This window comes from Bos indicus x Bos taurus, chromosome 19 (genome assembly GCF_003369695.1).
Source record: "Bos indicus x Bos taurus breed Angus x Brahman F1 hybrid chromosome 19, Bos_hybrid_MaternalHap_v2.0, whole genome shotgun sequence".
Lineage (NCBI taxonomy): Eukaryota > Metazoa > Chordata > Mammalia > Artiodactyla > Bovidae > Bos > Bos indicus x Bos taurus.
The window spans coordinates 41441041-41464109 of NC_040094.1; the positions used below are offsets into that span (position 1 = coordinate 41441041).

The window sequence follows — 23069 nt, forward strand, 5'->3', positions numbered from 1 at the left end:
ACGGTGGAGACAGGGCCCCGCCCTGGGAGCCGTGGGAAGGCTAGGGCCCCCGCTGGTAAAACTGGGCTAATGACAGCGGGGGAACCGGCGGGGCCAGAGGGGGTGCTGCGGTAATTAGAGTCCTGCCTGCTGCTGGGAGATCTCGAGATGAAAGGGGCTCTGGCGTCACCGGGTTGGTTTTATGTCCACGAATGCAGGTGTGTGTGTGTGTGTGTGTGTGTGTGTGCGTGCGCGCGCATGAGAGGTGGGGCTGGCATGATGGAGACCTCTCCTTTGGGGAAGGGGATCTATTTTTTCGCAGCCCACCCTTCTCTCTGGACTGGCCCTGTACATTTGGATGGGGAGGGGCAAAAGTGGAAGGAAAACCCACTGTCCTGAAGCTGAGAGTTAAGGGGGGTAGGGCAAGCCTCGCCCCCTCCCCAGCTCAGAAAGAGCACCAGATTGTCGAGGAAATGACTGGTGGCAGTGAATAGAAAAAGCCTACATTGGAGGAGGGTGACATTTGAAAGGGGAGGCAGTGGATCAGGCAGGTAATGATGTTAAAAATGAGCCTGCAAGGGAGATAATGGGGAAGCATACCCCCAAAAGGATTAAAAACACAGGATGGTTTAATTTAAGAGGACCCCAGGGGTCACGTGCTCAATCCTCGAATTCTAAGGTTGAGGAAGCTTGTTACCTAGAGAGGTGGTGATTTGCTCAAGGTCATACAGTGAGTTACTGGCAGAAAAGGGACCCGAACTCAAAACAAACTCTAAACCGTCTGCGGTTTGGTGTTTAGACTTTCTCCCGGACTTCTAAAGTGCAGGCGGCTCGGCTCGCCGATGTGCCCTTCTCCATCCTCGTGGTGCCACCCCCCAACCCCCCAATTCTTGCAGCAAGCGAAGGCTATGTTTTAAATGACATCTCTTCCAAAATATGTCACCAAGCACCACTCCTGCCGGAGCCGCCTGGAGTGGGGCGGGCGAATGCGGGTCGGGAAGGGGCAGAGGCGGCCGAGGGGCGGCCGGGCGGCTGGCAGGGGTCCCGGGGCGCGGCGGGGGGCGGGGGGTGGGGGCCGGCGGCGGCGAGGCGGCCTGCAGGGAGCAGCCGCGAGCCGGCTGGGCGCGCCGAGCCCGAGCCCCTGCCAGAGCGGGGCGGGGGAGGGAGGAGCCAAGAGCGGCCGCCGCCTCTGCCGGAGGAGCCGCGGGGCCGCCACACTCGCCCCCCGCCCCCCCGCGCTCACTAGCACTCACACCCGGGCGCAGGAGGCGGGCGGCCCGGGCCCCACCGGCCCCCCATGGACGCCCCCGGCACGGGGCGCTGAGACCCCCGCGTCGCTGCCCAGCCCGGTCCAGCGCGCCACGCCGAGGTAAGGGGGAGGGAGCGAGGGGGCATTAATATGCAAATGCCTCGCGATTGATTATGCAAAGCCGCGGGGCTCTCTGGCCGGCTCCCAGGCGGGCTGGGGGCGTCCGGGGGGTACCCGCGGCCAGCCTCAGCCTTCCCGGGCGCCCCAGTGACCCTGTCACTGGCCGGGAGCTTGCAGCTTCAACGCCCTGGGGAAGGGAGGCGTTGCTGGGAGGTCGGTGGGCCCCGGGGTTCGCCGGCGGAGATGGCGTCCGGGCCTCCCCCTCGAGGACCCGCCCGGCCTCTGTCCGGCCCGTCCGCTGCGCATTCCCGGGCCCGGCCCCGCTGCCGGCCGCCGGAGCTCCCCCGCCCGCCGCGCCGCGGTTTGTTTACGGTGCGCCGGAGGCCTGCCCCCCCAGCTCCCACCCCCAGCCTCCCAGGCCGAGGCCGAGTGGCGTTTGCAAGGCTACCTCCAGCAGCGGAGGGCGGTAGGAGTGGGGTGGGAAGGTGGGCTTGCCCGGGCCCCAGGAGAAGAAAGTCTCCCCCCCGCACTTCACTCGCCTCCCCAATTGAACATGGCTCTCTGGTTGCAACACAACTAATTGCAAAAACGCGGCTGGGTGTGTGTGTGTGTATGTGTGTGTGTTGGGGGGTGTATCTGAGGGTCCCTGGATAATTAGGGGAGTTGCAAGCTAGGGTGGTTGGGGAAGAGAGGGAGGAATGGGCCCGTGTTGTGTGCCACCCGCTTCCCTCCCCTTGCAACGTGTCTCTGGTGCCCCTTCTCTGCCTGGGGGCCTCCCTTGTCCAGTGTGCAGGTAAAGCCTGCGGGGTGGGGGTTATAGAGGCAATGGAGAGAGCCTCCCGTTTTCCGGGGGAGGGGGGCTTGGCGGGGGTGGAGGTCTGGAGGTCGCAGAAGGAAAACCAGTGGGATGGGAGCCCACCCCTCAATGCTGGCTCAGGCCCCAGGAAGGGGAGGGATATAGGGGGCTGTGGTCCAAGATGAGGGGGAAGCAAATGTGCCATGCAGACACAGAGATATGCCCACACACACATGCACACCCAGGGACACCCAGGCGGACTCAAGGACAGGAACTGCTGGACACACCCACATGGGGACAAGGGAAGAGGCACGCTGCCACTGCACAGGGGAGCTCAGAAGGGTGGGACACACCCATGGGAGACCAACCCTTGCATAGGCATAGGGTCACGGGGAGATGCTCTCATACACAACAAGGAGGAGTCGCTGTCACCCACACAGAAAAAGTCACTATTGCCTGCATGCATGAATGCAGAGCAATTGCACACGGCCACACATTACAAAAGACCCTGTCACTCACAGGCACACACGTGCTCGCATGAGCCCAGTCACACAGGCATCATCGCCTTGCCGTGACAGTCGCTGTCACTCGGTCAAACGCAAATGCAGTTGCACATCAACACACATATACACAACTCAGCAACAAGTATTTTCCTGGACTCTTCCTGTGGCTTTCTGAGGTGCTGTGTACCACACAAAAAAGACCCTGCTCCCATAATGGTGGAAGGCACGCAGTCACTATAGATAACATTCTCTGTCTCTTTCCCTTGTCATCCCACCCCCTAGATGGTGAGCTCCTTGAGACCCAGGAGAATCACTGGAATTGCTCTGGATCCCACCCAGAGCCAAGCATATGAAGTGCTCTGTAATCCTTTGTAATTGATTGACTGTGGGAACCCTGCACACAGGTGCAGGCATCTGCACACAGTCCCAGGGGCTCAGGTGCAGGAGGCACTCAGAAGGTTCAGGACCACACAGTCACAGGTCTACACCCCTGGATGCACGCACTGTAGCTGTGCGGCCAGGCACACCCCTAGATGTACACGCAGTCGTAGACTTTTCCCCTCAAGCTTCCTCCTGCCTTCTTTTTCCAGGCTCTTTTTTTTTTTTTTTTGAGGGACAGGAAAATCAGAGCAAAGGGTAAGGGGGAGGGGGTTCTAGAGGGCCGAGTCACACACGTGAAGCAATGTTAGGTGACTTCAGGAGCTGGGATGACCCTGGCTGCTGGCGGGGAGGGAGTCTTGGGGAGACCTGCCTCCTAGGGAGCAGCCCCCATCCCCACCCCAAAAGCAGATAACCTCAGTGCCCCTGCTGGGCTCGTTGGTCTGGGCCATTACTGGGGATGCTCACCGGCCTTCCCCCCACTAACTCCCGCCGAGTTCCTGCCTCCCACCGGGAGTCTGGCCCCTTTTCTCAGCTCTGCCCTCCTGTCTAAACTTGGAAGCCTCCCTTAGGAGGCCGTAAGCTGGTGAGTGTCTGGGTGAGTGCTGTGTATTTTTGACTTGGAATTTTGCTCCACCACGGTCTCCAGTGCTCTGTCTCGCTTGTGTCTCTTCTCTCTCCCCCTGTTTCTCCACCAGTCTGTAACTCCCTCTCACCCTGTCCCTATCCACCCCCCTTGTTGACCCCTGTTCTGGTGTCCGTTTCTGCCACAGCCTCCATGCTTGGAGCTGGGAACCGGCGGTGATGTTCTCCATTCTTCTCCAGTTGCTAGTACTCAGACCCCGCCCCTTGGCCTGCCTGCCCTGCCTCTGGGGTCAGCGAGAGGTTGGGGTGGGGGGCGGGGGGCTCAGCTGGCTGCTCAGGACATCCTGCACTTCCTCAGCCCTGCAGCTGCGGCCAGCAAGTTTGGGGGGCTGAGCACAGGGGGAGAAGAGAAGGGGTCAACCACTGCCCACGCTGACTTCTCAGGCTGGTGGGTTCAGCCTGGGTGGAAGGTCTGGGTGGGCAAGCCATGGATGGTTATCGGAAGCTCCTTCCACACTGACCCACTGGAAAATAATCGCCGCCCCCCCTCCCCGCCCAGGGGCCGTGGCGGGAGTTGGCAGGACCCAGCTGAGCGGGACTCACAATGGCCTTTCTCCACATCCCTGGCAGCTGAGACCCACCTCAGAGATGCCCAACAGCTGTGTCTGCTTTGCCCAGCCTCTGAGCCTGGTTCTGAGGGTACAGCTGCCCAGACTTTGTGTGGGGCTGTGTGAGGCCCTCTCCCATGGGCTGGCCCTTCACTTTGGGCTGGCAGGGCGGGTAGTTCTTCCAGAGAGGAAATCTGAGCAGGGGGCACTTACCATTTCTGGCCATGCTCCCCTCTAACTGTGGTCTGGACAATGGATGAGGAGGTACTGGCAGGGATTCCACCCTGGAGAGTCCATGGCTGCTACAAAAAGGGAAACTGAGGCTGGGTCACAGGGAGCACATAGCTGGATGAAAGAACAAGGTATTGTTCCTCTGGCAGGTGGCATGCTGTAATGGTTAAAAACAGGGGTATACATGTGCATATATATATGTATACATAGACACACACATGTGTATATATATGTAGGAGCTAGAGTGCCTGGGTTTGAATCCCAGCTCTGTCCCTGGCAGTTGTGTAATCCTGGGCAAGCAATTTAACCTCTCCCTTGCCTTATCTGTAAATTGAGGATGGTAATACCGACCTCATTTGGTTTTTTGAGGATTACAGCCGTCAGAATATATAAAATGCTTTTAAAAACTGCCTGGTGCACAAGCACTGTATGTGTTAGCTGTTACAGCAAGGAAATCTGTGGGTCTGGGGCCCCTGGATTTCTTGGAAAAGCTTGGTGGAGACTTGGATCTCCTGGACATTACAGGCATGAGGTGGGGTTGGTAGGGATAGTGGGTCCCCAATCTCCAGCCTCCTTGTCACCTCTCCATGACACTTCTCTCTCTCCCGCCTGGAGTTTGGGCAGCCTGGAGCCCCTCTGCCACCACTGTGCTTTCCTCTGATCCTCATCTTATTTAGCTGCTTCTTAAAGGAGCCCTTGGTATCACAGCCTGGGACACACCTCCCCGGTTAGGGACAAATGCACGAATGTTTGGGCATCACTGCATCTCTGTTGGGACAAGTCTGAGCACTGGGAGTGTGGGAGAGGAAAAACAAGGAAAGCAGGCTCCTCTCCACAACCCCTCTCACTTCTTATGTGTGGAGTAAGTCACCCTTCCTCTCTCCTGGGGACCCAAAATCTCAGCTACCTACCGTTGATCTATCATTCAGGACCCACCCTTGGCTGACAGATTCCCCGCCCCTGCACAGAGGGGACATTAGTGTGGGGGGTGGGGGCAGTGCATAAGAAGGGTGTTGGGTGCAGCACCTGGGGGTCCAGGGTGTATCCTGGGTTGCCTCTAATCCTCTGTGAATCTGGTGATAAAACTCTTCTCTCCGCCCTCCATCCCTTTTATGCAGCTCCCCCAGGACAATGGGAGTGATATGTCCTGTGGTGGGCCACAGGGGAGCCTCCGGAGTGGGGGCACCAATCTCAACCCTAGTTCTCATGGCTGCAAAGGTGCTTGGGGGACTTTTTGCCTCATGGGGAAGGGAGGCACGCATGACTGTGGTGGGAAGACCACTGCCTGGGAGTTGGAGGCTGGGTTTTCACCACTTGCCAGTTGCTGACTTTGGGTTTAGGTTTTCGTAATCTGGAGACAGGGATGCCCACCTTGTGCGGAGTGAGGGCAAATAACATAACGTGAGATGACACCTGTAGTCAGCCCCTGTTGCGAGCTGTCACGGCCAACAAGGCCTGTGGATTCTCGTCTCTTCCCAGGGTCTGGGATGCTGCAGGGTGGGTGGGGACACAGAGGCCGCTTGGAACCAGAGACCGTTCTCAGGCTCTCACAGAGACGGCTGGGGCTGGTGGAGAGAGGACTGCGTGGTTCTCAGGCATGTGGTGTTGCTTGCCCTCCTCTCTGGCAGGCCATGGCTGGGGCACCAAAGGGGGGCCACCCTGTAGCATGCCAGGCTGTGAGGTGGTCCACAGGGAGGTGTCAGGAGTTCTCTGGGCAGACAAGGGGAGCAAGATGGAACTCACCGGTGCCCAGAAAATGCTGTCTTTGCTCCCCTGCTTTGGAGGCGGGCACCCAGTCTGGGCACGGGGACTGGGGTTAAAGGTTAGGGCCAAGAGCACGCCTCTAGCACTGGCACAGAGCAGCGGGACTGGACCCAGCCCCCAAGCCTCTTCTTCCTCCTGGCTTCCTCTTGTAAGGAGGAGATGAGCTCTTGGCTCCCAGAGCCGCCTGTTTCATTTTCTCTTTTACCCAGGCGCGAGGGGCGTGGGCGAGGGAAGGGGAGTGCGCGGACCCAGGCTTTGGTGGCTATCAGGCGTCTTGGTACACATCAGTGAGTGGGTGTGTTGTGCGCGCATCCATGTGCGCGCATTTTGTGCATGTGTGGGCCGGGGAGGGCTCTGACTATCCGCTGGAATGGGGTACCGGAGCCCGCGGCTCTGCGCATGCGGGGTGAGTGTGTGTGTCTGCACGTGTCCGTGTGTGTGCGGGCAGACTCGGCTGCATTTACTTGCTCGCTCTCTCCTGCTCTCTCTCTCTCCCTCCCCTCTCCCTCTCCCCCTCTCTCCCTTTCCCTCTCTCCCGCTCTCACACACACACAATTTTCAATCTCTCCTCCCTTTCCTCATTCCCTCCCTGGTCTCCCAGCTCCTCTCTCCCCGCTTCCCTCTCAGTCCCTCCCCCATCAACCCTGCCTGTGCCTGTTCGGCTTGGCTGGGGGCTATCTCTGCCTCTCTGGGGGTGCCTGGGAGAACATCCCCGCTTTGCGTTTCCCCTTGATCATTCCCTTCCCTCCTGGGTAGAGCTCTCCAGGGCTCGCAGGCTCCTCTGTGCCACCTCCTCCCTGGAAGAGGGGAGTGGGGAAAGGAGGACCCCAGCCCTGTGCCCATGATGCCATCTGCAGTGAGCGCCTTGGCCCCGTGACATTCATGCCTCCAGCCTTCAGCTGCCCCAGCTCCCAGCTCCAATTACCCACTGGCTGCTGGGGGGGTGGGGGCAGGGAGAGTGTGCTCAGCCTGGGGGTGCTCCTAACTCTGCCTTCTTGGCTATTTGGATCTCCCTCTCCATTCCTTGTGGGGAGTGGGGGTGTTATGGAGATCTGTGGGTTGGCAGGGAAGGGGCTGAGCTCTTGAGCAGGAGCTGTGGGCCCCACCATCGTCAGTAGGCGTGGCGGGGGGTGTGGAGATGAGCCCCACACCTGGGTGCCCACCTTGCTGCCTGATGGGAGCTGGCCTGGGGGTGGGAGGAGGGGCAGGAGAGCAGCAGGTGGGTGAGGTTATGGTGGGGGTGGGCGGAAGCCCAACAGTCTTTGATGTTCCTACTGGGCATCTGGCCCAAGTCAAGGCTACTGTTTATGTCTTTCTGTCTCTGACCTGCAGGGGGGAATTTCCTGTTATATTCTTTTGGGGGAGAGGATCCTTTTGTTTAAGTAACCAATCTCCCCCTTATATCCCCCACCCCCATCTCCCATTAAGCCTCCAAGGCCCTAGAGTGGCTCAGGAGATCAGACGTCAGGGGTCACTGCCCTTGAGCTCCAGAATCCCTTCTCATGGGGGCCCTGTGAGAGCCCACCGAAGGCTGCTGCCTTCCCCTGGCCCCTCCTGCTTGCCAAGCTGCTGCCTTCATCTGTGTACTCCTCTGCCATCACACACCTGCCAAATAGCACCTCCCTTCCCGCCTTCACCCCTCCTCTCCCTCCCAGCACTGGGATAACTGGGAGTTGGGTGGGGCAGCCCCGCCCCCCCCCCAAGTCCATACCTGAGAGTAGCAGAGAGGGGGATCTGGGAAAGGAGATAAAGATCCCAGCCCTGAGAGGCACCCAGCCCTCAACCTGGGGGCTGGTGTTGCTGCTGCAACCTCCGCCGTCGCCAGAACCCCCGGGGGCTGTTGGTGTCTGTGGCTGCCCATGGGAGCCCACGTTGGCACAGGCGGTCATGTCTGCACACAGATGCCTGTGTTTGCCTGTGCATGCCCGCGCGTGTGTCTGGTGTGTGTGTGTGTGTGTGGGCTGCAGTGGCCAGCTGGGCCTCTTAGCATCGCCCTTGTTAGCCCCCATGGTGTGCAGTCAGGGCATCAGTGCCAGATAATTGGGAGTGGGGGTGAAGAGTCTACCCCCCACCCTAGCAGCAGGCAAAGGGGAAGGGGAGAGGGAGGTGCGAACCTCCCCACAGCACTATTAATAGCCCACATGCCAGGCCACCAAGAACCAGCTGTCACCGTGGAAACCATTTCTGCTCTGCCCTCCCCCCAGCCTTCGTGAGGTGGAACTCGGGCGGGGCACCGAGCACCCCCCACCCATCTTCCTTTGTTACCTTTCTCTCTGTGTCTCCTCCCCTCCTCTGTCCTTCTGTCTCTCCCACCCTTCTCTCCCCACCCCCACCTCCCTGCCGCCTTTCTTCTTCTCCATCTACTTCATTGTCAACCCTGCCTCTACCCCAGTCTCGGCCCATCTCTTTGTCCTCGCCCCTCCTCATCTTCCCTCTCCTCTCCCCCTTCATCCCTTTCACCCTTCTCCTCCTCCTCTTTCTCCCCTTTTCTCAGCCCCCCTCTCTCTATGTCCTTCCCTCTGCTTGGCAAGGAGGAGGGCTGGGCTTCCCTTAGTGCATTAAGGACAAAGTTCAGGGGCCCTGACAGGTGGGGCCAAAGCCAAGAGTAGACCCAGAGGAGACTGACGTGGAGACCTGGGGGCTGGATCTGGGGGCAGAGAGTCCCCCCTCTGGCAGCCCTAGGCATCCTTCCAGGGAGTCCCTTGGGTCCACAGGACTGCAGAGTGGGACAGTCCCTGCAGCGGGGACCTGGCATGGTGCCTGTGGATGCTGCATTGGCCTCTTGTCTCTGTCCCCCCATCCCAGAAGCACTTAAGCTTAATGAAATGTTTCCCCCTCCACGGGCGCCTTGCCCACACTGCCACCAGGCAGCTCTTATCCGACAAAGAGGAAGAGGGTGGCCAGGCCCTCCGACAGGTGGGCCTTGCCTCCCAGCTGTCCAGCCTCCTCTGCAGCATGGCTCCAGCCCCTCCACCTCTGGGGGCCTGAGCCTCTTCCTCTGCAGGTCTGTGCCCGTCAGGCACTTGGGGAACTGACAGGATTCCAGGAGGAGGGGCGAGAGGCTGCCCTTCAGGGTGGGTGTCCCCGCCCCACTTCCCTGTGGACTTTCATCTACCCACGGCCAACGCAGGCCTGGCCCACGTGCCGTGTGCCTCCCTGCATGCTGGGCTCTCTGCCCACTCTGTCGCCTCAGAGGCCCAGGTATGTCCCCAGAGAGACGACAAGGAGCCCTCAGGGGCTCCAGCCTCTAGCTAAGTGCCAGGCGAGGGTGCCCTGAGCGGCGAGGGTGCCCTGAGCGGCGAGGGCAGGACCTTGCTCTGCTGCCCGCTGCCAGGGGCTCCGGGGAGCCTGGGTGGTACCGACAGGCAGCAGGCACTGGTCTGCTCAACGCCCCTCCCAGCAGGCACGTGCAAGCCCTTGGCAGTGCCCAGACGCATTTGGAGTTAAGACTGGGCCTGGGAGGGGGAAGGGAAGATAAACATGGTGGCTTAGGTTGGCGCTGCCCCAGGTGTGCCCTGTAGGGGCTGGGGCAGGAGTGAGCGGGGAGGGGGTTCCTCCAGCTCTATGGCCTGGGAGGGAGCTGCCCACGCCACGCGCTGCCACCAGGATTCCCCATCTTGCCTGGCCCACAGCTGTCGGTACCCATTCCTGCACACCCTGGCTGCCTTCACCTGCCCCCAGGGCCTGCTCCCCGGGGCTGCCCCTCTCTCCCTGTGCCCACTCCTGTGCCTGCCTCCTCCCCTCCCCGGGGGCGCCCAGGCCTCAGGCTGGCGAGTGGATTTTTCCAGCTTCTGTAAACAAGTGGTGGCAGCATGCCAGGTGGGCAGGAGACAGGCGGGGGCAGCACCGCAGCCAGGGTGTGCCAAGCACCGAGGCACAGACTTGGGGGGAGGGGGAGACAGGGAGACACCCCGCCCCCGGGGGAGAGAGAGAGAGAGAGACATTCTGATGCAGACAGACAGACAGACCAGAGGAAGCTACACTGGGCAGAGAGAGGTGGAAACAGAGGCGACAGAAAATAGCCCGCTATTCTCAGCCCCACCCCCACGGCTACCCTGGCCCCCCTACCCCTCAGCGCTCTGGCTGGAGCGGCAGGCCCCTGTGCCCAGGCTCTGGGCAACCCCACCCACTCCTTTTCTCCCCCACCTCCACCCCTTAGGGCTGGCTACGCCATTATAAATTTATAACAGGAATTTCTCCGCAAGCCAAGAAAAACTTGACCTACTTTCTTGATGGCTCCCTGGGCTAAGGCTCCCCGCTCTCACCCGTCCCCCCCTCCCCAGTGTCTCCTGTCCAGCCCCCAGTGCCCAGTTCTGGTCTGTGGGGGTATCAAAGACAGAATGGGCCACCCTTCTGTCCTCCTGCCCTGCTCCCCAGGATGGGGACTCACCCCAGTGCCCTGTCCCATGGCCGGCCCTGCCCTGCCCAATGGCCTGACTTATCTCTCCCTTCCCCTCCCACCCTGACTCCTTATCAGTTCTTGGAGGTGGGGCTGAGGGGCAAAGCCTCTGGTGCAACAGTCGTACTGTGGAGGGATGAAGGGGTGTGTGCGGGGAGCTGCACCTTTTGTCCCCTTTCACGTGCCCACACCTGCCTGTCTGGGCAGACACGGAGCGTCAGGTCTGCAGCCTGGGGTCAGCAATGTGGCGTGGAGGGAATGGTTGGCCCAGGTCGGCACTGCCCTAGACCCCTGGTAGCAGAACAAGGCCAGTGTTGGAGGCAGGCTGCTGACTAGCTGCGCCCACTTGAGTGAATGTTCAAGCTTTCTGAGGCTTCGTTTACTCACCTGCGAAGTTCTGATACCAGAGGGCACATACTCTCTGTGCCATTAACAGGGGTTATTTTCCATTCCCTGTTCCCTTGCCTTCCTGGTGGGTGGCAGCTCAGCTAAACCAATGGGGAAGGGGAAGCCTGGTCCTCAGACTGGGAAGTGTGATGTGGGACCTTGTATGGGAATCTCCTTGTGGGGCCAGGGTTGGGGAGTCATAACTGGGCCAGCAGCTGGGGGAGGGGGCAGCTCCCTACTGTTTTCAGCGTCCTTCTTTATTGAGGCACTCAGGTGGGTGTTCAGGATTCCTGCATGCCACCTCTACAAACCACACTTCCTTCCCCAGTACACCCCGCCCCCTGCTGCCCTGTGCCTGGGCTCAAAGCTGCCCGTCTCTGGTGGCGTCTTGCCCTACAGTACTGATGAGTTTTAGGAAAACTTGGTGAGGGGGTTGGTAATAGCAGCTGATGTTTAATAGATGCATATTAAGGGCACCACTTCCCAGGTGGTGCTAGTGGTAAAGAACTCGCCAATGCAGGAGACACAAGAGAGGCGAGTTCAATCTCTGGATCAGGAAGATTCCCCTGGAGACGGAAATGGCAACCCACTCCGGGATTCTTGCCTGGAGAATCCCATGGACAGAGGAGCCTGGCGGGCTACAGTCCATGGGGTCGCAAAGGGTCAGACACGACTGCAAGGACTTAACACACACACAAGGGCCTCACTTGATTGTGAGGATTGAGACAAGGTACATGGATGACCTCATTCTTTCCCTCCATCCTTGTTCATGTCTGGAGATCAGGCATGATCTCCATGTCTATGGATCTCCAGTCTTGCCTGCTGTGTGGTGGTTATTTATTTTTTTGCCTGCTCTCTGTTGATTTGAATGGTTATCCTGGTCCTCTTCCTGTGCCTGCCCTCTATGACTACCACTATCTCATTATTTTCTTTTTCACAGTATTTATTTATTTGGCGTGCTCCAGCTCTTAGTGGTGGCACACTGGGTCTCAGGTCTTCCTTGCGGTATGCAGGAACTTCAGTTGTGGCTTGTGAACTCTTAATTGCAGCCTGTGGGGTCCAGCTCCCTGACCAGGTATTGAACCTGGGCCCCCTGAATTGGGGGCGTGGAGTCTTAGCCACTGGAGCACCAGGGAAGTCCCCCCATCATCTCAGTATGAGCCCCAAAATGTTGGTACCAAAGGAATCCTATTCGCCTAGCCCCACCATGGCACCGCCTTATCCCTGCCTCTCTCCTCTCTCTGCAGGGACCTCTGGACAGGACAAGATTCAGAAGTTACTCTTCCCACCCAGGACCCCTTTACAGACCCGGCTTGCTCCCCCACCCAGCCCTACCACCTGCCATTCCCTGGCCCCTTTCACCGCCCGCCCCCCTTGGGGCTCAGGGCATGGTGTGAAAGGCCAAGTGCTGAGGCGGGCACCATGGGTGCTGTGCCCTAGGGCCTGGGTGGCAGGGGGTGGGTGGCCTGTGGGTGTGCCGGGGGGGCCAGTGTGCCCACCCCAGTCTCTCGGCGTGCTGGAGGGCATCCTGGATGGAATTGAAGTGAATGGAACAGAAGCCAAGCAAGGTGGAGTGTGGGTCAGACCCAGAGGAGAGCAGGTAATGCGTTCGGCAGCTACGTCGTGCCAACTCCTAGGCAGCAAGCAGGGTCACCTGGCTGGGCCCAAGAGAGCTGAGCTTGGGCCTTTTAAGTACCTCTGTGGCGGGGGCCAGGGTCGGGGCATGAGGCCAGCCAGCCTGCTGCCTACCTTTGCCCAGGAGATGAGGTCATGTTCCCATGTGGCAGGGAATTAGGCACCTGGATGGAGAGATGCCCATTCTAAAAGGGGGAGGTGATGTAGAGTAATTACAGGCGGCAGGCACATGGCCCCTCCCTGGATGGTGCTGGGCATCTCAAATCCTGCCCCCTCCCTGGTCCCCTGGGCCACCCTTACCTGCATCTGTGGAATCCAAACAGCCTTGCCATTTGCCTCCTTTCCTCCTCTCCCTACCAGCTCATTCACTTCGGACTGCCAGTGTGCGGTCCAGAAGCCATGGTGCCTGTTACATGACATTTCAGGGCACATGGTCCAGTAGCTGTTGGTCACAGCTCACGCTTATATTTGGAACCTATTGGGAGCCTCACAAGCTCTTCCTTGTTCATGGGCAAGGGCGGGCACTGCCATGGGGCTCCTCCCAGGAAGTGGAAGTGAATACCAGCTATGAAGATTTTGCTCCCACGTGGAGCAGACATCAGCCTTGCACACCCAGCTAGGGATGGCTTACCTGCCATCTGCAGTGCCTTTCAGGAGCCCAGAGGGTCTCTGCCTCTCCCGTCAGCTCCAAGTAGCACAGAGCTCCGTCTCTGTTGGCATGGTGCCCTGGGAGCTGGGTACAGCCTGTGCCTATGGCCAGGGAGAGGGTGGGGGATGGGTGCTCTGGGGAGCAGTGTGGCCGTTGCCTAGGAGACCAGATCCCGAGCCAGGAGGCTGGAGTCCTGGCCCAGCAAAGCCCTGGGGCCCAAGACTGGGTCCCTGGAAGGGTGGAGGAAGTGGATGGGGCTGGTGGTTGGGTAAGGGCAGTGGGGTATCCCCCTACCCAGTCCCCACCCCCGGGAACTCTGAAAAAGGTTTAGCCTATCATTGCATAGCTTTCACTTACAGCCCCTGTACCTCGCTGCCCAGACTTCTTCTGTGGGTCTGGGAGAGTCGGCTCCTAACGCAGAGAAAGGCGGGAATGCCAGTTCCTGGTCCCCCCAGGACTGCAGCCCCTCCCCGTAGCCTCCCCTCCCCCATGTCCTTGCGCCACCTTGTGGCTAGCCCTGGTACTGCACCCAGAGTCTGTAAGTCTGATTAATTGCAGAAGACCGCCAGCTCAGCTGGGGCCTCGGTAGCTAGGCATTCCCCCATACCCACCCCTCCGGAGACAGGAAGCAGATCTGACCCTCGAACCGTTCTAGAAATTAGACAGGGGTAATCCCCAGGGTGTGTGGGACACGGCTATCTGTGACTGTGACCCTGGCCAAGGTCACTGTGTCAGTGTGTTGGTAGTTACATCGGGCTCTGGAGGGAGGCTCTGCAACATGCCACACACGGGGTGTGTGTGAGAGGTTATACAATCCGTGCATGCATGTAGAAGGCTTATGTAACCTGTGTGTGCCGAGGTTATGTAACACGTATGTGGAGAGGCTGGCCACATGTGTGTGCAGTGGCTGAGGGCTGCTATAATACCTTACGTGGAGGGGCCCTGGGTCTTTGTTCTGGCTCTGACCCCGGCCCACTGTGTCGGCTGGCACAGGTGGGGCCTCAGTTTGCTGTTCTGTTAAATGGGGGCCGTGGACAGGGTGGCTTTGGGAGTCCCATCCTTTTCTCATGTCCTTGAGTCTAGGTTCTGGTGGTCCGCTGTGGTTATCTAGCGTGTGTGCATGAGCTGAAAATCAAGTGACATGCTCGCTGCAGGGAGGGGCATGGTATTATTAGGTGCTTGTCTAGAGGGTTGTGAAACACGTGGGCATATCCTTGAGGTCGTATAACATTTGAGAAAGCCCTGAAAGTCATGTCCACATAGATAATAGAGACTGCTGCTTACATACCATGCTTGGGTTTATACTGAAGGCAGCATAGTTGTTCATATGTTCATATGTGCTGGTTTTATGCTGCATATATTTGTGTGTATTCTAAAGCTTATATAGTTTTAAGCATGTCCTAAAGATTCATGTCCTGAGATTCTTCTGCATATGTGTCAAGTACTGAAGGCTTAAATATGTGGATGTTTTATAGACGATGGATGTTTACGGTTCTCTAATGTGTGTGTCAGTGTGTGTTGGGACCCTTGAACATGCTTGTGCCCCAGCCAAGCCCCTTATCTCTTGCTCAGATAGCTGGACCCTTCTCAGTTTTGTCAGCTGACCTGAAGGTGGGAGGTAGATGGAGGGAGTCAGGCCTGAGGCATGACCTCAGCCTATTGGATGCAAAGAGGGGCTGCCCAAGGTCTGCTCTCTGATTCTACCCACTTTGCCCCTGTCCAGTACCAGGTCACCAGATGGAAAGCGAAAAAGAAAGAACGGCCAATGTTCCCTGAAAACCAGCATGTCAGGTGAGCCTGGCTGCGTGTGCCCTTCCTCCCCACCCTCAACCCCACCGAACCAGCAAAGGGCTCTTCCGGGGCCTGGGCTTGTACCGGCAGTTCCTGTGTCCTGTGGGAAGAGCCTCCTGGAGAGCTTGGGATGGACTTGTCTGGGTGAGAGGTGTGATGTGGAGCATGCCCCAGCCACTGAGGATGGAGTAGGTCAGAAAGGGCCTCTTCCCTCCCTTCTCCCATCACGCCCTTACCTGAGGTCCCCGAGATGAGCTGCTGCCGAGATTAGCTTCTCCTTCTCCTGTGTCCCCCTGCCCCTGGGATGCAGCAAGAGAGAAAAGCCCTAAAGGGTCAGTCAGAAGAACTGGATTCTCCATATTCTTAGGGAAGGGGATGAGCAAGATGACCTCTGATATGTCTCCAGGACTCTGTCTGGAGACAGAGAACCCTTCAGGGAGGCTGGGCAAGGAAGGAAAAGTGGGGGGATGGAGAGAGTCTCGAAGCCTCTCTGCTGGGGCCCCAAGCCATGCCTGCCTGCCTGCCTCCCTTCCTCCCTCCCAGGGTATATCCCTAGTTACCTGGACAAAGACGAGCAGTGTGTCGTATGTGGGGACAAGGCAACCGGTTATCACTACCGCTGCATCACTTGCGAGGGCTGCAAGGTATGGACCAGCCAGCTCCTGCCCCTCCCCCACCACCTGAGGCCCCCCCCCCCCCCACCGTCTCATTCCCTGTAAGTCCTTCAGCACTTGGCCCGATAGACAGCTCTATAAACGTGTAACCTAAAGCCCACCTGTTTCATCGTCATTTCCCGTATTCATTCATTCATTCATTTGTTCATTCATAATCCCTGCTCTCCCACTCCTAGGCAAGAGGCCTCATCTCTCTGAGCCTCAGTTTCTTCATCTGTGAAATGGGTTAGGATAATGATAATACCTACCACATAGCATTGTTGGGAGAATTAAATGAGATAATGCACATCGAGTATTTAAAACAGTCCCAAACAGAAAAGAAGCACTCAACAAATGTCTGCTTCCATCCATCCACTCAGTGTATTAAGTGTCAGATGTGTAGTATCTGCCTTGACCTCAAGCTGCTCACAGCCTACCAGGGAAAGACTGGTGTTAGCTGAAAGCAATATCAGTGTTTTTGAAATCTGGTTCCTGGACCGCCTATAGTACTTGTTAAGTGCAGGTCCCCAGGCCTCATCCCAGCCCTACTCTACCAGAACATTTTGTGGTGGCTGCCAGGCATCTGCCTTGCAACAGGCTCCCCAGTTACTTCCGCTGCCCCCGAAAGGTTGAGAACCATTGCTTGGGAGGGGCACGGTGGAGCCCAGAGGAGAGGATGGCAGAGTCTCCCTGGGCAGAGGGGACAAGGTCGTAGACTTGGGGAGACTTAATTAGATCTCACTTTGGGCATTTCAACCTACGTGGTTTGTCTAAAGTCATCACCTCCTGAAAATATAAGACCTTTCAAGAAACAGAAAGATGAAGAATACATCAAGGCTTCAAGATCCTCTTTTCTTGGTGCCAGTCAAGCCAAGACCACCAGGAATGGAGAGTCCCCTGGCAGCGTTCCTGGAAGCATCACCAGCAGTGTAGCACAGAACAGGGGGTCTCACCCTCAAGGCCCTCTGAGTCCCAGTGGGTCATCCCAAGAGGACAGAGATGTCTTCCCACTCCTAGAGAGTCCGATGGGAGAGGTTTAGAGTGAGGCCCAGGAATCCGTATTTTTGATTGGTACTCTAGGTGGATTTTAATTGCACCCCAGAATCTGAGAGCTCAGACCTTGCGTCTCATACCTCAGGTCCAGTTCTGACCGTTTAGCCATATAACTTTGGGCAAATGGCTTAATCTCTCCAAGCTTCAGTTTCTTAGTCGGCAACATGGAGATAGTAACAGTTCCTACCTCATGGGGTTGACACCAGCATTAAAGGTGATGATACATGAAAGAAAAGGTTTAGAAGCTCCTGGCTCAGAGTAAGTATGCAGCATACATTAGCCCTTCTTATTACTACTGCCATCTTGAGTCTTGAGGGTTTTTTCCTTTAAAGCAAAGATTAAACCCTGTATATAAAATTGAAAATTTTATTTGCAAGCTAATACAAGTCCATACCCAATGCCTTTTCTTGATTTTTTTGACATTCTCCCCGCCCTCCACCATTTCATGAATCCCATCTGCATAGGTAACAGGCAGCGTGTATGAGAATGGTTTGGGGCCACTGTTGTTTTTAGAGTTGTTTAGCAAGATGGAGAATCAGGTATTAATTGGATGTCCAAAGTGGCTGTTCCTTCAGGCCTCGTCATATTTCACACCCTCCCAGGCTCAAATCTCCTCTCCATGGTCACCATCCTTACCTCTGCCACCACCACCACTCCCCAGGTACCCCGTAGGCAGTTGGGGCTGAAGATGTGTGTTTCTAAGTCCTGGCAGAGCCCGGGTGATGCTGGGCTTGCTCTGTCCAGAAGATGCCAGGTCCCCTCACTAATTCCCCTAGCCCCCCACCCCCTGCCAGAGAGCTGCATGGTTGGGTCAGGAAGAGAAGATCGTGATCACACCATGCTCTGTCTCTCCCCTCCACGCCCCCACCCCAGGGCTTCTTTCGCCGCACAATCCAGAAGAACCTGCATCCCACCTACTCGTGCAAATATGACAGCTGCTGTGTCATTGACAAGATCACCCGCAATCAGTGCCAGCTGTGCCGTTTCAAGAAGTGCATCGCTGTGGGCATGGCCATGGACTGTAAGGGGATGGGTGGGGGAAACCGGGCCAGGCAGCTGTAGGTGGGGGTGTGTTCAGATGTGGCAGCTCCCTTCCAGGGTACCCACAGGGCAGAGTGACCATCTGGGTCAGGCTGGTGATGGAATGAGTATTCAGAATCTTCAGGGAATTCGGCAGTCCCTGCTGCCCTCATCTCAGAAGAAAAGGAAACAGAGGATTCCTCTATTGGCCCTGAGCACGGGCCCTGGTGCCTACCTGCCTTTCACCAGTCAAGGGTCTTCAGAGAGTTGTTGGGTAGAAATAAGTCCTGAGTACCCCACCATTACACAGTATCTCTGACTACCAAGGAAGGCACTCCACTTCTCTGTGGGGTGAGAGAGGGCATCTTGTTAGCTAGGGACTGGATGGCTCAGTCTTCCAGTAACCACTGTCTCCCTTAGACCAGAACATTGTATCCTCTGGGTCAGCCGAAATCGGAGTTGATGTGGTCCCAGTGATTATCATGATCCAGGTTGTGCCACCCGACTGCTAGGGAAGTCCTTTAGCCTCTCTTGGCCCTTCCCCTGAGTTTCTCCAACCTAAACACCGGGAAGAGTAGTTTCTGAGCAGGTGACAGAGTGTGCCATGCAAAGGGCATCGTGTCTGTTGTTGACAGTGGTTCTAGATGATTCGAAGCGGGTGGCCAAGCGCAAGCTGATTGAGCAGAACCGAGAGCGGCGACGGAAGGAGGAGATGATCCGATCACTGCAGCAGCGACCAGAGCCCACTCCTGAAGAGTGGGACCTGATCCATGTTGCCACAGAGGCCCATCGCAGCACGAATGCCCAGGGCAGCCATTGGAAGCAGAGGCGGAAATTCCTGGTAAGGAGAGAAGGGGCATGAGTGAGAGTGGCAGCCTGGTGGCCAGGAGAGGAGAGCGAATTCAGAGTCTCGCCTCCTCCAGGAAGCCTTCTTGGACTAGTCCACCCCAAAGCTGCTAGTCTGCACAACTTGGCATTCTGATTTGTACACCCGTGTATGTGTCACTGCCTTTTCCATCTGATTGGGAGTTCCATGAGGGCAGGGCCTTGCCTCATCAGATTTCCAGTGAAGGGGGGAGGATCTCTCCTCTTTTTTTTGTCCACAGTGACTGGGAGGCAGGGGCACGGACACAGTCATGGAACAGTATTTTGGGGAGCCTCCTGGGGGCCACGTGTTGTCTTGGAAATGGTCAGCGTGGGAGGAGATCGACAGTTGGTTGTGTATGGTGGGGGAAGGCAGAGAACTCCTGACGGATGGAGTGCGTCAGCGGGTGAAACAGTACTCTGTAAGGAGCACCAGCTCTGAAACCAAGCACGTGTGTGTGTGTGTGTGTGTGTGTGTGTGTAACAGGGATCAAACTGCCTGGGTTCGAATCCTGTTTCCACCGCTTACCAGTCCCTCGACCTTGGGCTTATTACTTAGCTTCACTCTGTCTCAGTTTCCTCACCTGTGAAATGGTGATAAATATAACATCAACTAATGGTGATAAGTCATGGTGAGGATTAAATGAGATAATATGTGTAAAACACACAGCCTAATTCCTAGCTACATGTTAGTCAAATGTAGCTTCTGTTGTCATGACATTAGGGCTACTGGTGCTACAATCCTTGTTCTTCTTAGCCGTCTCGAAGCTCTGGTGCTAGTCTGTTCTCTGCCGCGAGGTGGGAGAAGCCCTAGGCCTGGGACACAGAGTCCCTAGGTGCGGTGGCCCCACTTCCCCAAGCTGCCTTGGAGCTCCCCCTGGTGGGCAGGGAGCCTCAGTGAGTAGTTGAAAGGGGTCTGCAGCCCCAACTGACCCCCATCTCTCCCTCTAGCCGGATGACATCGGCCAGTCACCCATCGTCTCCATGCCAGACGGAGACAAGGTGGACCTTGAGGCCTTCAGCGAGTTTACCAAGATCATCACCCCGGCCATCACCCGCGTGGTGGACTTTGCCAAAAAACTGCCCATGTTCTCCGAGGTGAGTGATGGATGGGAGGAGAGACCTGGTGTCACACTGGAGGGAAGCCTTGGGCTGCTCCCCAGGTCACCCAGTCCCAGCTCATCCTTATCTGAAGCTCTCTGGACAGGGAGCAATTCCTATAGGTCAACACACCCAACACACACACACATGCATGCACACACGCATGCACAGGGCGAGCTGGTTCCTAAAGAACTAACAGGCTCTCTGGGCCCGGCCCTGCATCCCCAGCCTCTCCTTGCCCAACTCCCCGCAAGTCTATGTGACCATCCTGACTCTGGAGATTCTTATTTTAAAGAGCACTAACTCTGTGGACCAGCTGCCCTACTGGCTTGAGACCTTGGCCACGTGGCCTAACTCCCTAAACCTCCCTTTGCTCATCTGCAGTGGGCATGGAGGTAATGACAGGACCTAACTCAGAGACCTAGTTGTGAGGCTTAGTGAGGCAAGGTAGGTCTGCCACCCAGTGCAAGGGTAGCTGTCCAGAGCACGCGTTCCCGGTTGGTGGTGGCCTCGAAGTTCCCAGGGGCACCTTCAGGGGACACTTATGGGGAGGGTCATGCTGAGCGTTCCTGTGACTCTGCAGCTGCCTTGCGAAGACCAGATCATCCTCCTGAAGGGGTGCTGCATGGAGATCATGTCCCTGCGGGCGGCTGTCCGCTATGACCCCGAGAGTGACACCCTGACGTTGAGCGGGGAGATGGCCGTCAAGCGGGAGCAGCTCAAGAATGGCGGCCTGGGTGTCGTCTCTGACGCCATCTTTGAACTGGGCAAGTCACTCTCTGCCTTTAACCTGGATGACACGGAAGTGGCTCTGCTGCAGGCTGTGCTGCTAATGTCAACAGGTACCTAGCCTGGCTGGGTGGGCTCTGGAGCTTCCAGGGACTGAGAGCTTGACTGGGCCCTAGGCTTGTCCTTCTTTAACCCCTCAGTCTCTCTGTTCCCCAAGCCCACCTCTCTGTCCCCCAAGCTTATCCCTGTCCCCAGGCCCATCCTCTGTCCACTGTCCCCTGCTCTGTCACCCATCCCCCTCTGTTCTTCTCTCCAGGCCCATCTCTAGCTTCCCATGCCCTCTTCTCCTATCCTGGCTTCATTTTTCACCTCTGCCCCACATCTGCTCTCTGTCTCTCATAGTCTCCTTTGTTCCCCACTTCTGACTCTGTTCCCATCCACCTTCTTTTCCCCTCCCTCCTCTGTTCTCAGAACCCCCGGTCCCTGCCCCCAACCTCCTCCTACTCCTCCACCCAACCCACCTCTCCACCCCCTAGGCCTGCCTCGTCTCCTAGTCTCCTCTCTTCCCAGGCCCACCTCTGACTCCTCTGTCTGCTTTACCTGCCCCTCCACCGGCTTTGCCCTGCGGTTGCCCCCCACTTGCCCCCCACTTGTCCCCCGCCCCCGCAGAATGCATGTTTTTCTCCATTCTCCCCCAGCCTCTGGGCCTCTGCCCGCCCTCCACCCTCTCAGCCTCCTGCCCCTCCTTCCCTGCAGACCGCTCGGGCCTGCTGTGTGTGGACAAGATTGAGAAGAGTCAGGAGGCGTACCTGCTGGCGTTCGAGCACTACGTCAACCACCGCAAACACAACATTCCGCACTTCTGGCCCAAGCTGCTGATGAAGGTGACTGACCTCCGCATGATCGGGGCCTGCCACGCCAGCCGCTTCCTCCACATGAAAGTCGAGTGCCCCACCGAACTCTTCCCCCCACTCTTCCTCGAGGTCTTTGAGGATCAGGAAGTCTAAAGCCTCAGGCGGCCAGAGGGTGTGCGGAGCTGGTGGGGAGGAGCCTGGAGAGAAGGGGCAGAGCTGGGGGCTGAGGGAGACCCCCACACCTCTTCTCTCCTCCGTCTCATCCTTGGATAGATTCAGCTCCCCACACACACCCCCACACTGCCCTGTCCCTCCTCAGAACCTCCAGCCCTGGGACAGGGCAAACAAATGAACTTGCCATGAAAAGGACAGTGTGGGAGGGGGGCGGGGGGACCGTGTCCTGCAGTTCCCAGGACCCTGTCCTCGGAGAAGGTAGGAGAAGGGAGGGAGAACTAAGTGCGGACAAGCCATCTTGACCGTAGGGGATAGAGGAATGTGGGGTGGGGGCAAAGGCCCTCACTCACCCCCTACACACACACAAGAGGGAGCCCCCTCGCCCAGTCTCTTGGCCTAGGTCCCCCCTCCAGGCTGAGGGCCTCTCTACTTCCCCAGATGCCTGGTGCAAAGAAAGGCTTGGCTTGGCTCCTCCCCTGGAGGTTAAAAATTACAGTCATTCTAACTGCACTTTGGAAACCAGGCAAGGGGAGAAGATAAATGAAGAAATACTAGACAGAGGAAAAAAGAGCGAGCGACTGATAGAGAGATGATATTAAGTTATTAACTGAGGCTGGCCAGAGGGGAGGACCCCCCCCTCCCACCCCCGAGCACTTTGAGAGCTGCCCCTCCTCCCCCCAAATCAGAGAGAACTGCCCCCCATCCACCGTCAGGTCCCCAAGGGTAGGGCTGCCATCAGAGCTGTGAGTTAATGCAGCAGGGTCCTGGCCACGCCCCCTTGCCTTGCCCCTCCCTCTGTGCCCTTTGGCACCCCCCGCCCCAGTACTCCCTCTGCTCTCTGCCACTCGTGCCCGCTGAGTTCCATCTACCTCTCACTCTGGATGCCAGCTGGCCCCTCACCAGCCTGCCCTGCTGCCCGCACAGCTCCCCTTTCAAGTGCCCAGCCCCGGGGGCCTCTCCCTGTCACCCCCCTCCTCTTCTGCACCTTGGCACCCACACAGGAAAAACTGTGGCTCAAGCTCCCGCCCTCCTCACATCCTGCAGTATTAGCTACGATCCAGATGCTGCTGCCCTGGGACGGGGGTGGGGGGGCAGCATAAGGGAGGCGAAAGGGGTGTGTGTGAGCTTCTCCCAGAACCTGCACACCCGCGGGCCCCTGTTCCCATCCGTCTGCTGGGTTCTCTCTAACCCCTGCCCTCCTTCTTTCCTGGTCCCACTAGCACTACCCCAGACTCCAGGCGGGCGGGCCCCGGAATGGGGTGCTTAGATCAGTGGCACTTAGTCAAGGCCCTGGGGGAGAGGGCAGTTGGTGCTCCGCCTTTTTCCTTTGAAGCTCTTCAGGCCAGCCGCCCCTGTGCCCCTGGGACCCCTTCCCCCTCTTCTTTTCTCTAATTCAGGGACTTTGGCTTGAGCCACCTCCCACCCTCCTGGTGAGGAGTGCTCTGTTGGTCTGCACTTGGGTGAGCTGCCCTCCTCCTCCCTTCTTTGCCAGTGCCCAGTCCGCAGGGAAGAGAGGGAGGGAGGAGGTAGCCCTCTGAGGGTGGGGG

The 23069-nt window shown here is 57.8% G+C and overlaps 2 protein-coding genes across 3 annotated transcripts in view; one reads left to right on the top strand and one right to left on the bottom strand.

The window, feature by feature from the left end:
* MED24 (mediator complex subunit 24) overlaps positions 1-13392 on the bottom strand; it is a 44174-nt gene extending 30782 nt beyond the window's left edge. The window contains exon 1 of one of the 2 annotated variants that reach the window (XM_027516618.1): positions 12935-13392. The gene's annotated coding sequence lies outside the window, so the exon portion shown is untranslated. Of the gene's footprint in view, positions 1-4431; positions 4531-12934 lie in introns of those variants that run through there. The other variant, XM_027516617.1, reaches the window with a different exon arrangement.
* On the top strand, positions 1106-22761 carry THRA (thyroid hormone receptor alpha). Its single transcript, XM_027516621.1, has 9 exons — positions 1106-1348; positions 12247-12599; positions 15007-15074; positions 15618-15718; positions 17654-17801; positions 18436-18641; positions 19616-19762; positions 20349-20607; positions 21251-22761. Exons 2-9 carry the CDS (start codon positions 12547-12549, stop codon positions 21499-21501), a joined length of 1233 nt encoding a protein of 410 aa, XP_027372422.1. The 5' UTR covers positions 1106-1348; positions 12247-12546; the 3' UTR covers positions 21502-22761.
* The last annotated feature ends 308 nt before the right edge of the window (positions 22762-23069 follow it).

What these genes read in the sequence shown, in the direction of transcription:
- THRA (XM_027516621.1), top strand. Translation starts at nt 12,547, where the DNA reads ATGGAACAGAAGCCAAGCAAGGTGGAGTGTGGGTCAGACCCAGAGGAG. An exon ending in TGTGGGCATGGCCATGGACT is followed by an intron (nt 17,802 to 18,435) that starts GTAAGGGGATGG and finishes TGTTGTTGACAG; the next exon opens with TGGTTCTAGATGATTCGAAG. An exon ending in AGCAGAGGCGGAAATTCCTG is followed by an intron (nt 18,642 to 19,615) that starts GTAAGGAGAGAA and finishes CTCTCCCTCTAG; the next exon opens with CCGGATGACATCGGCCAGTC.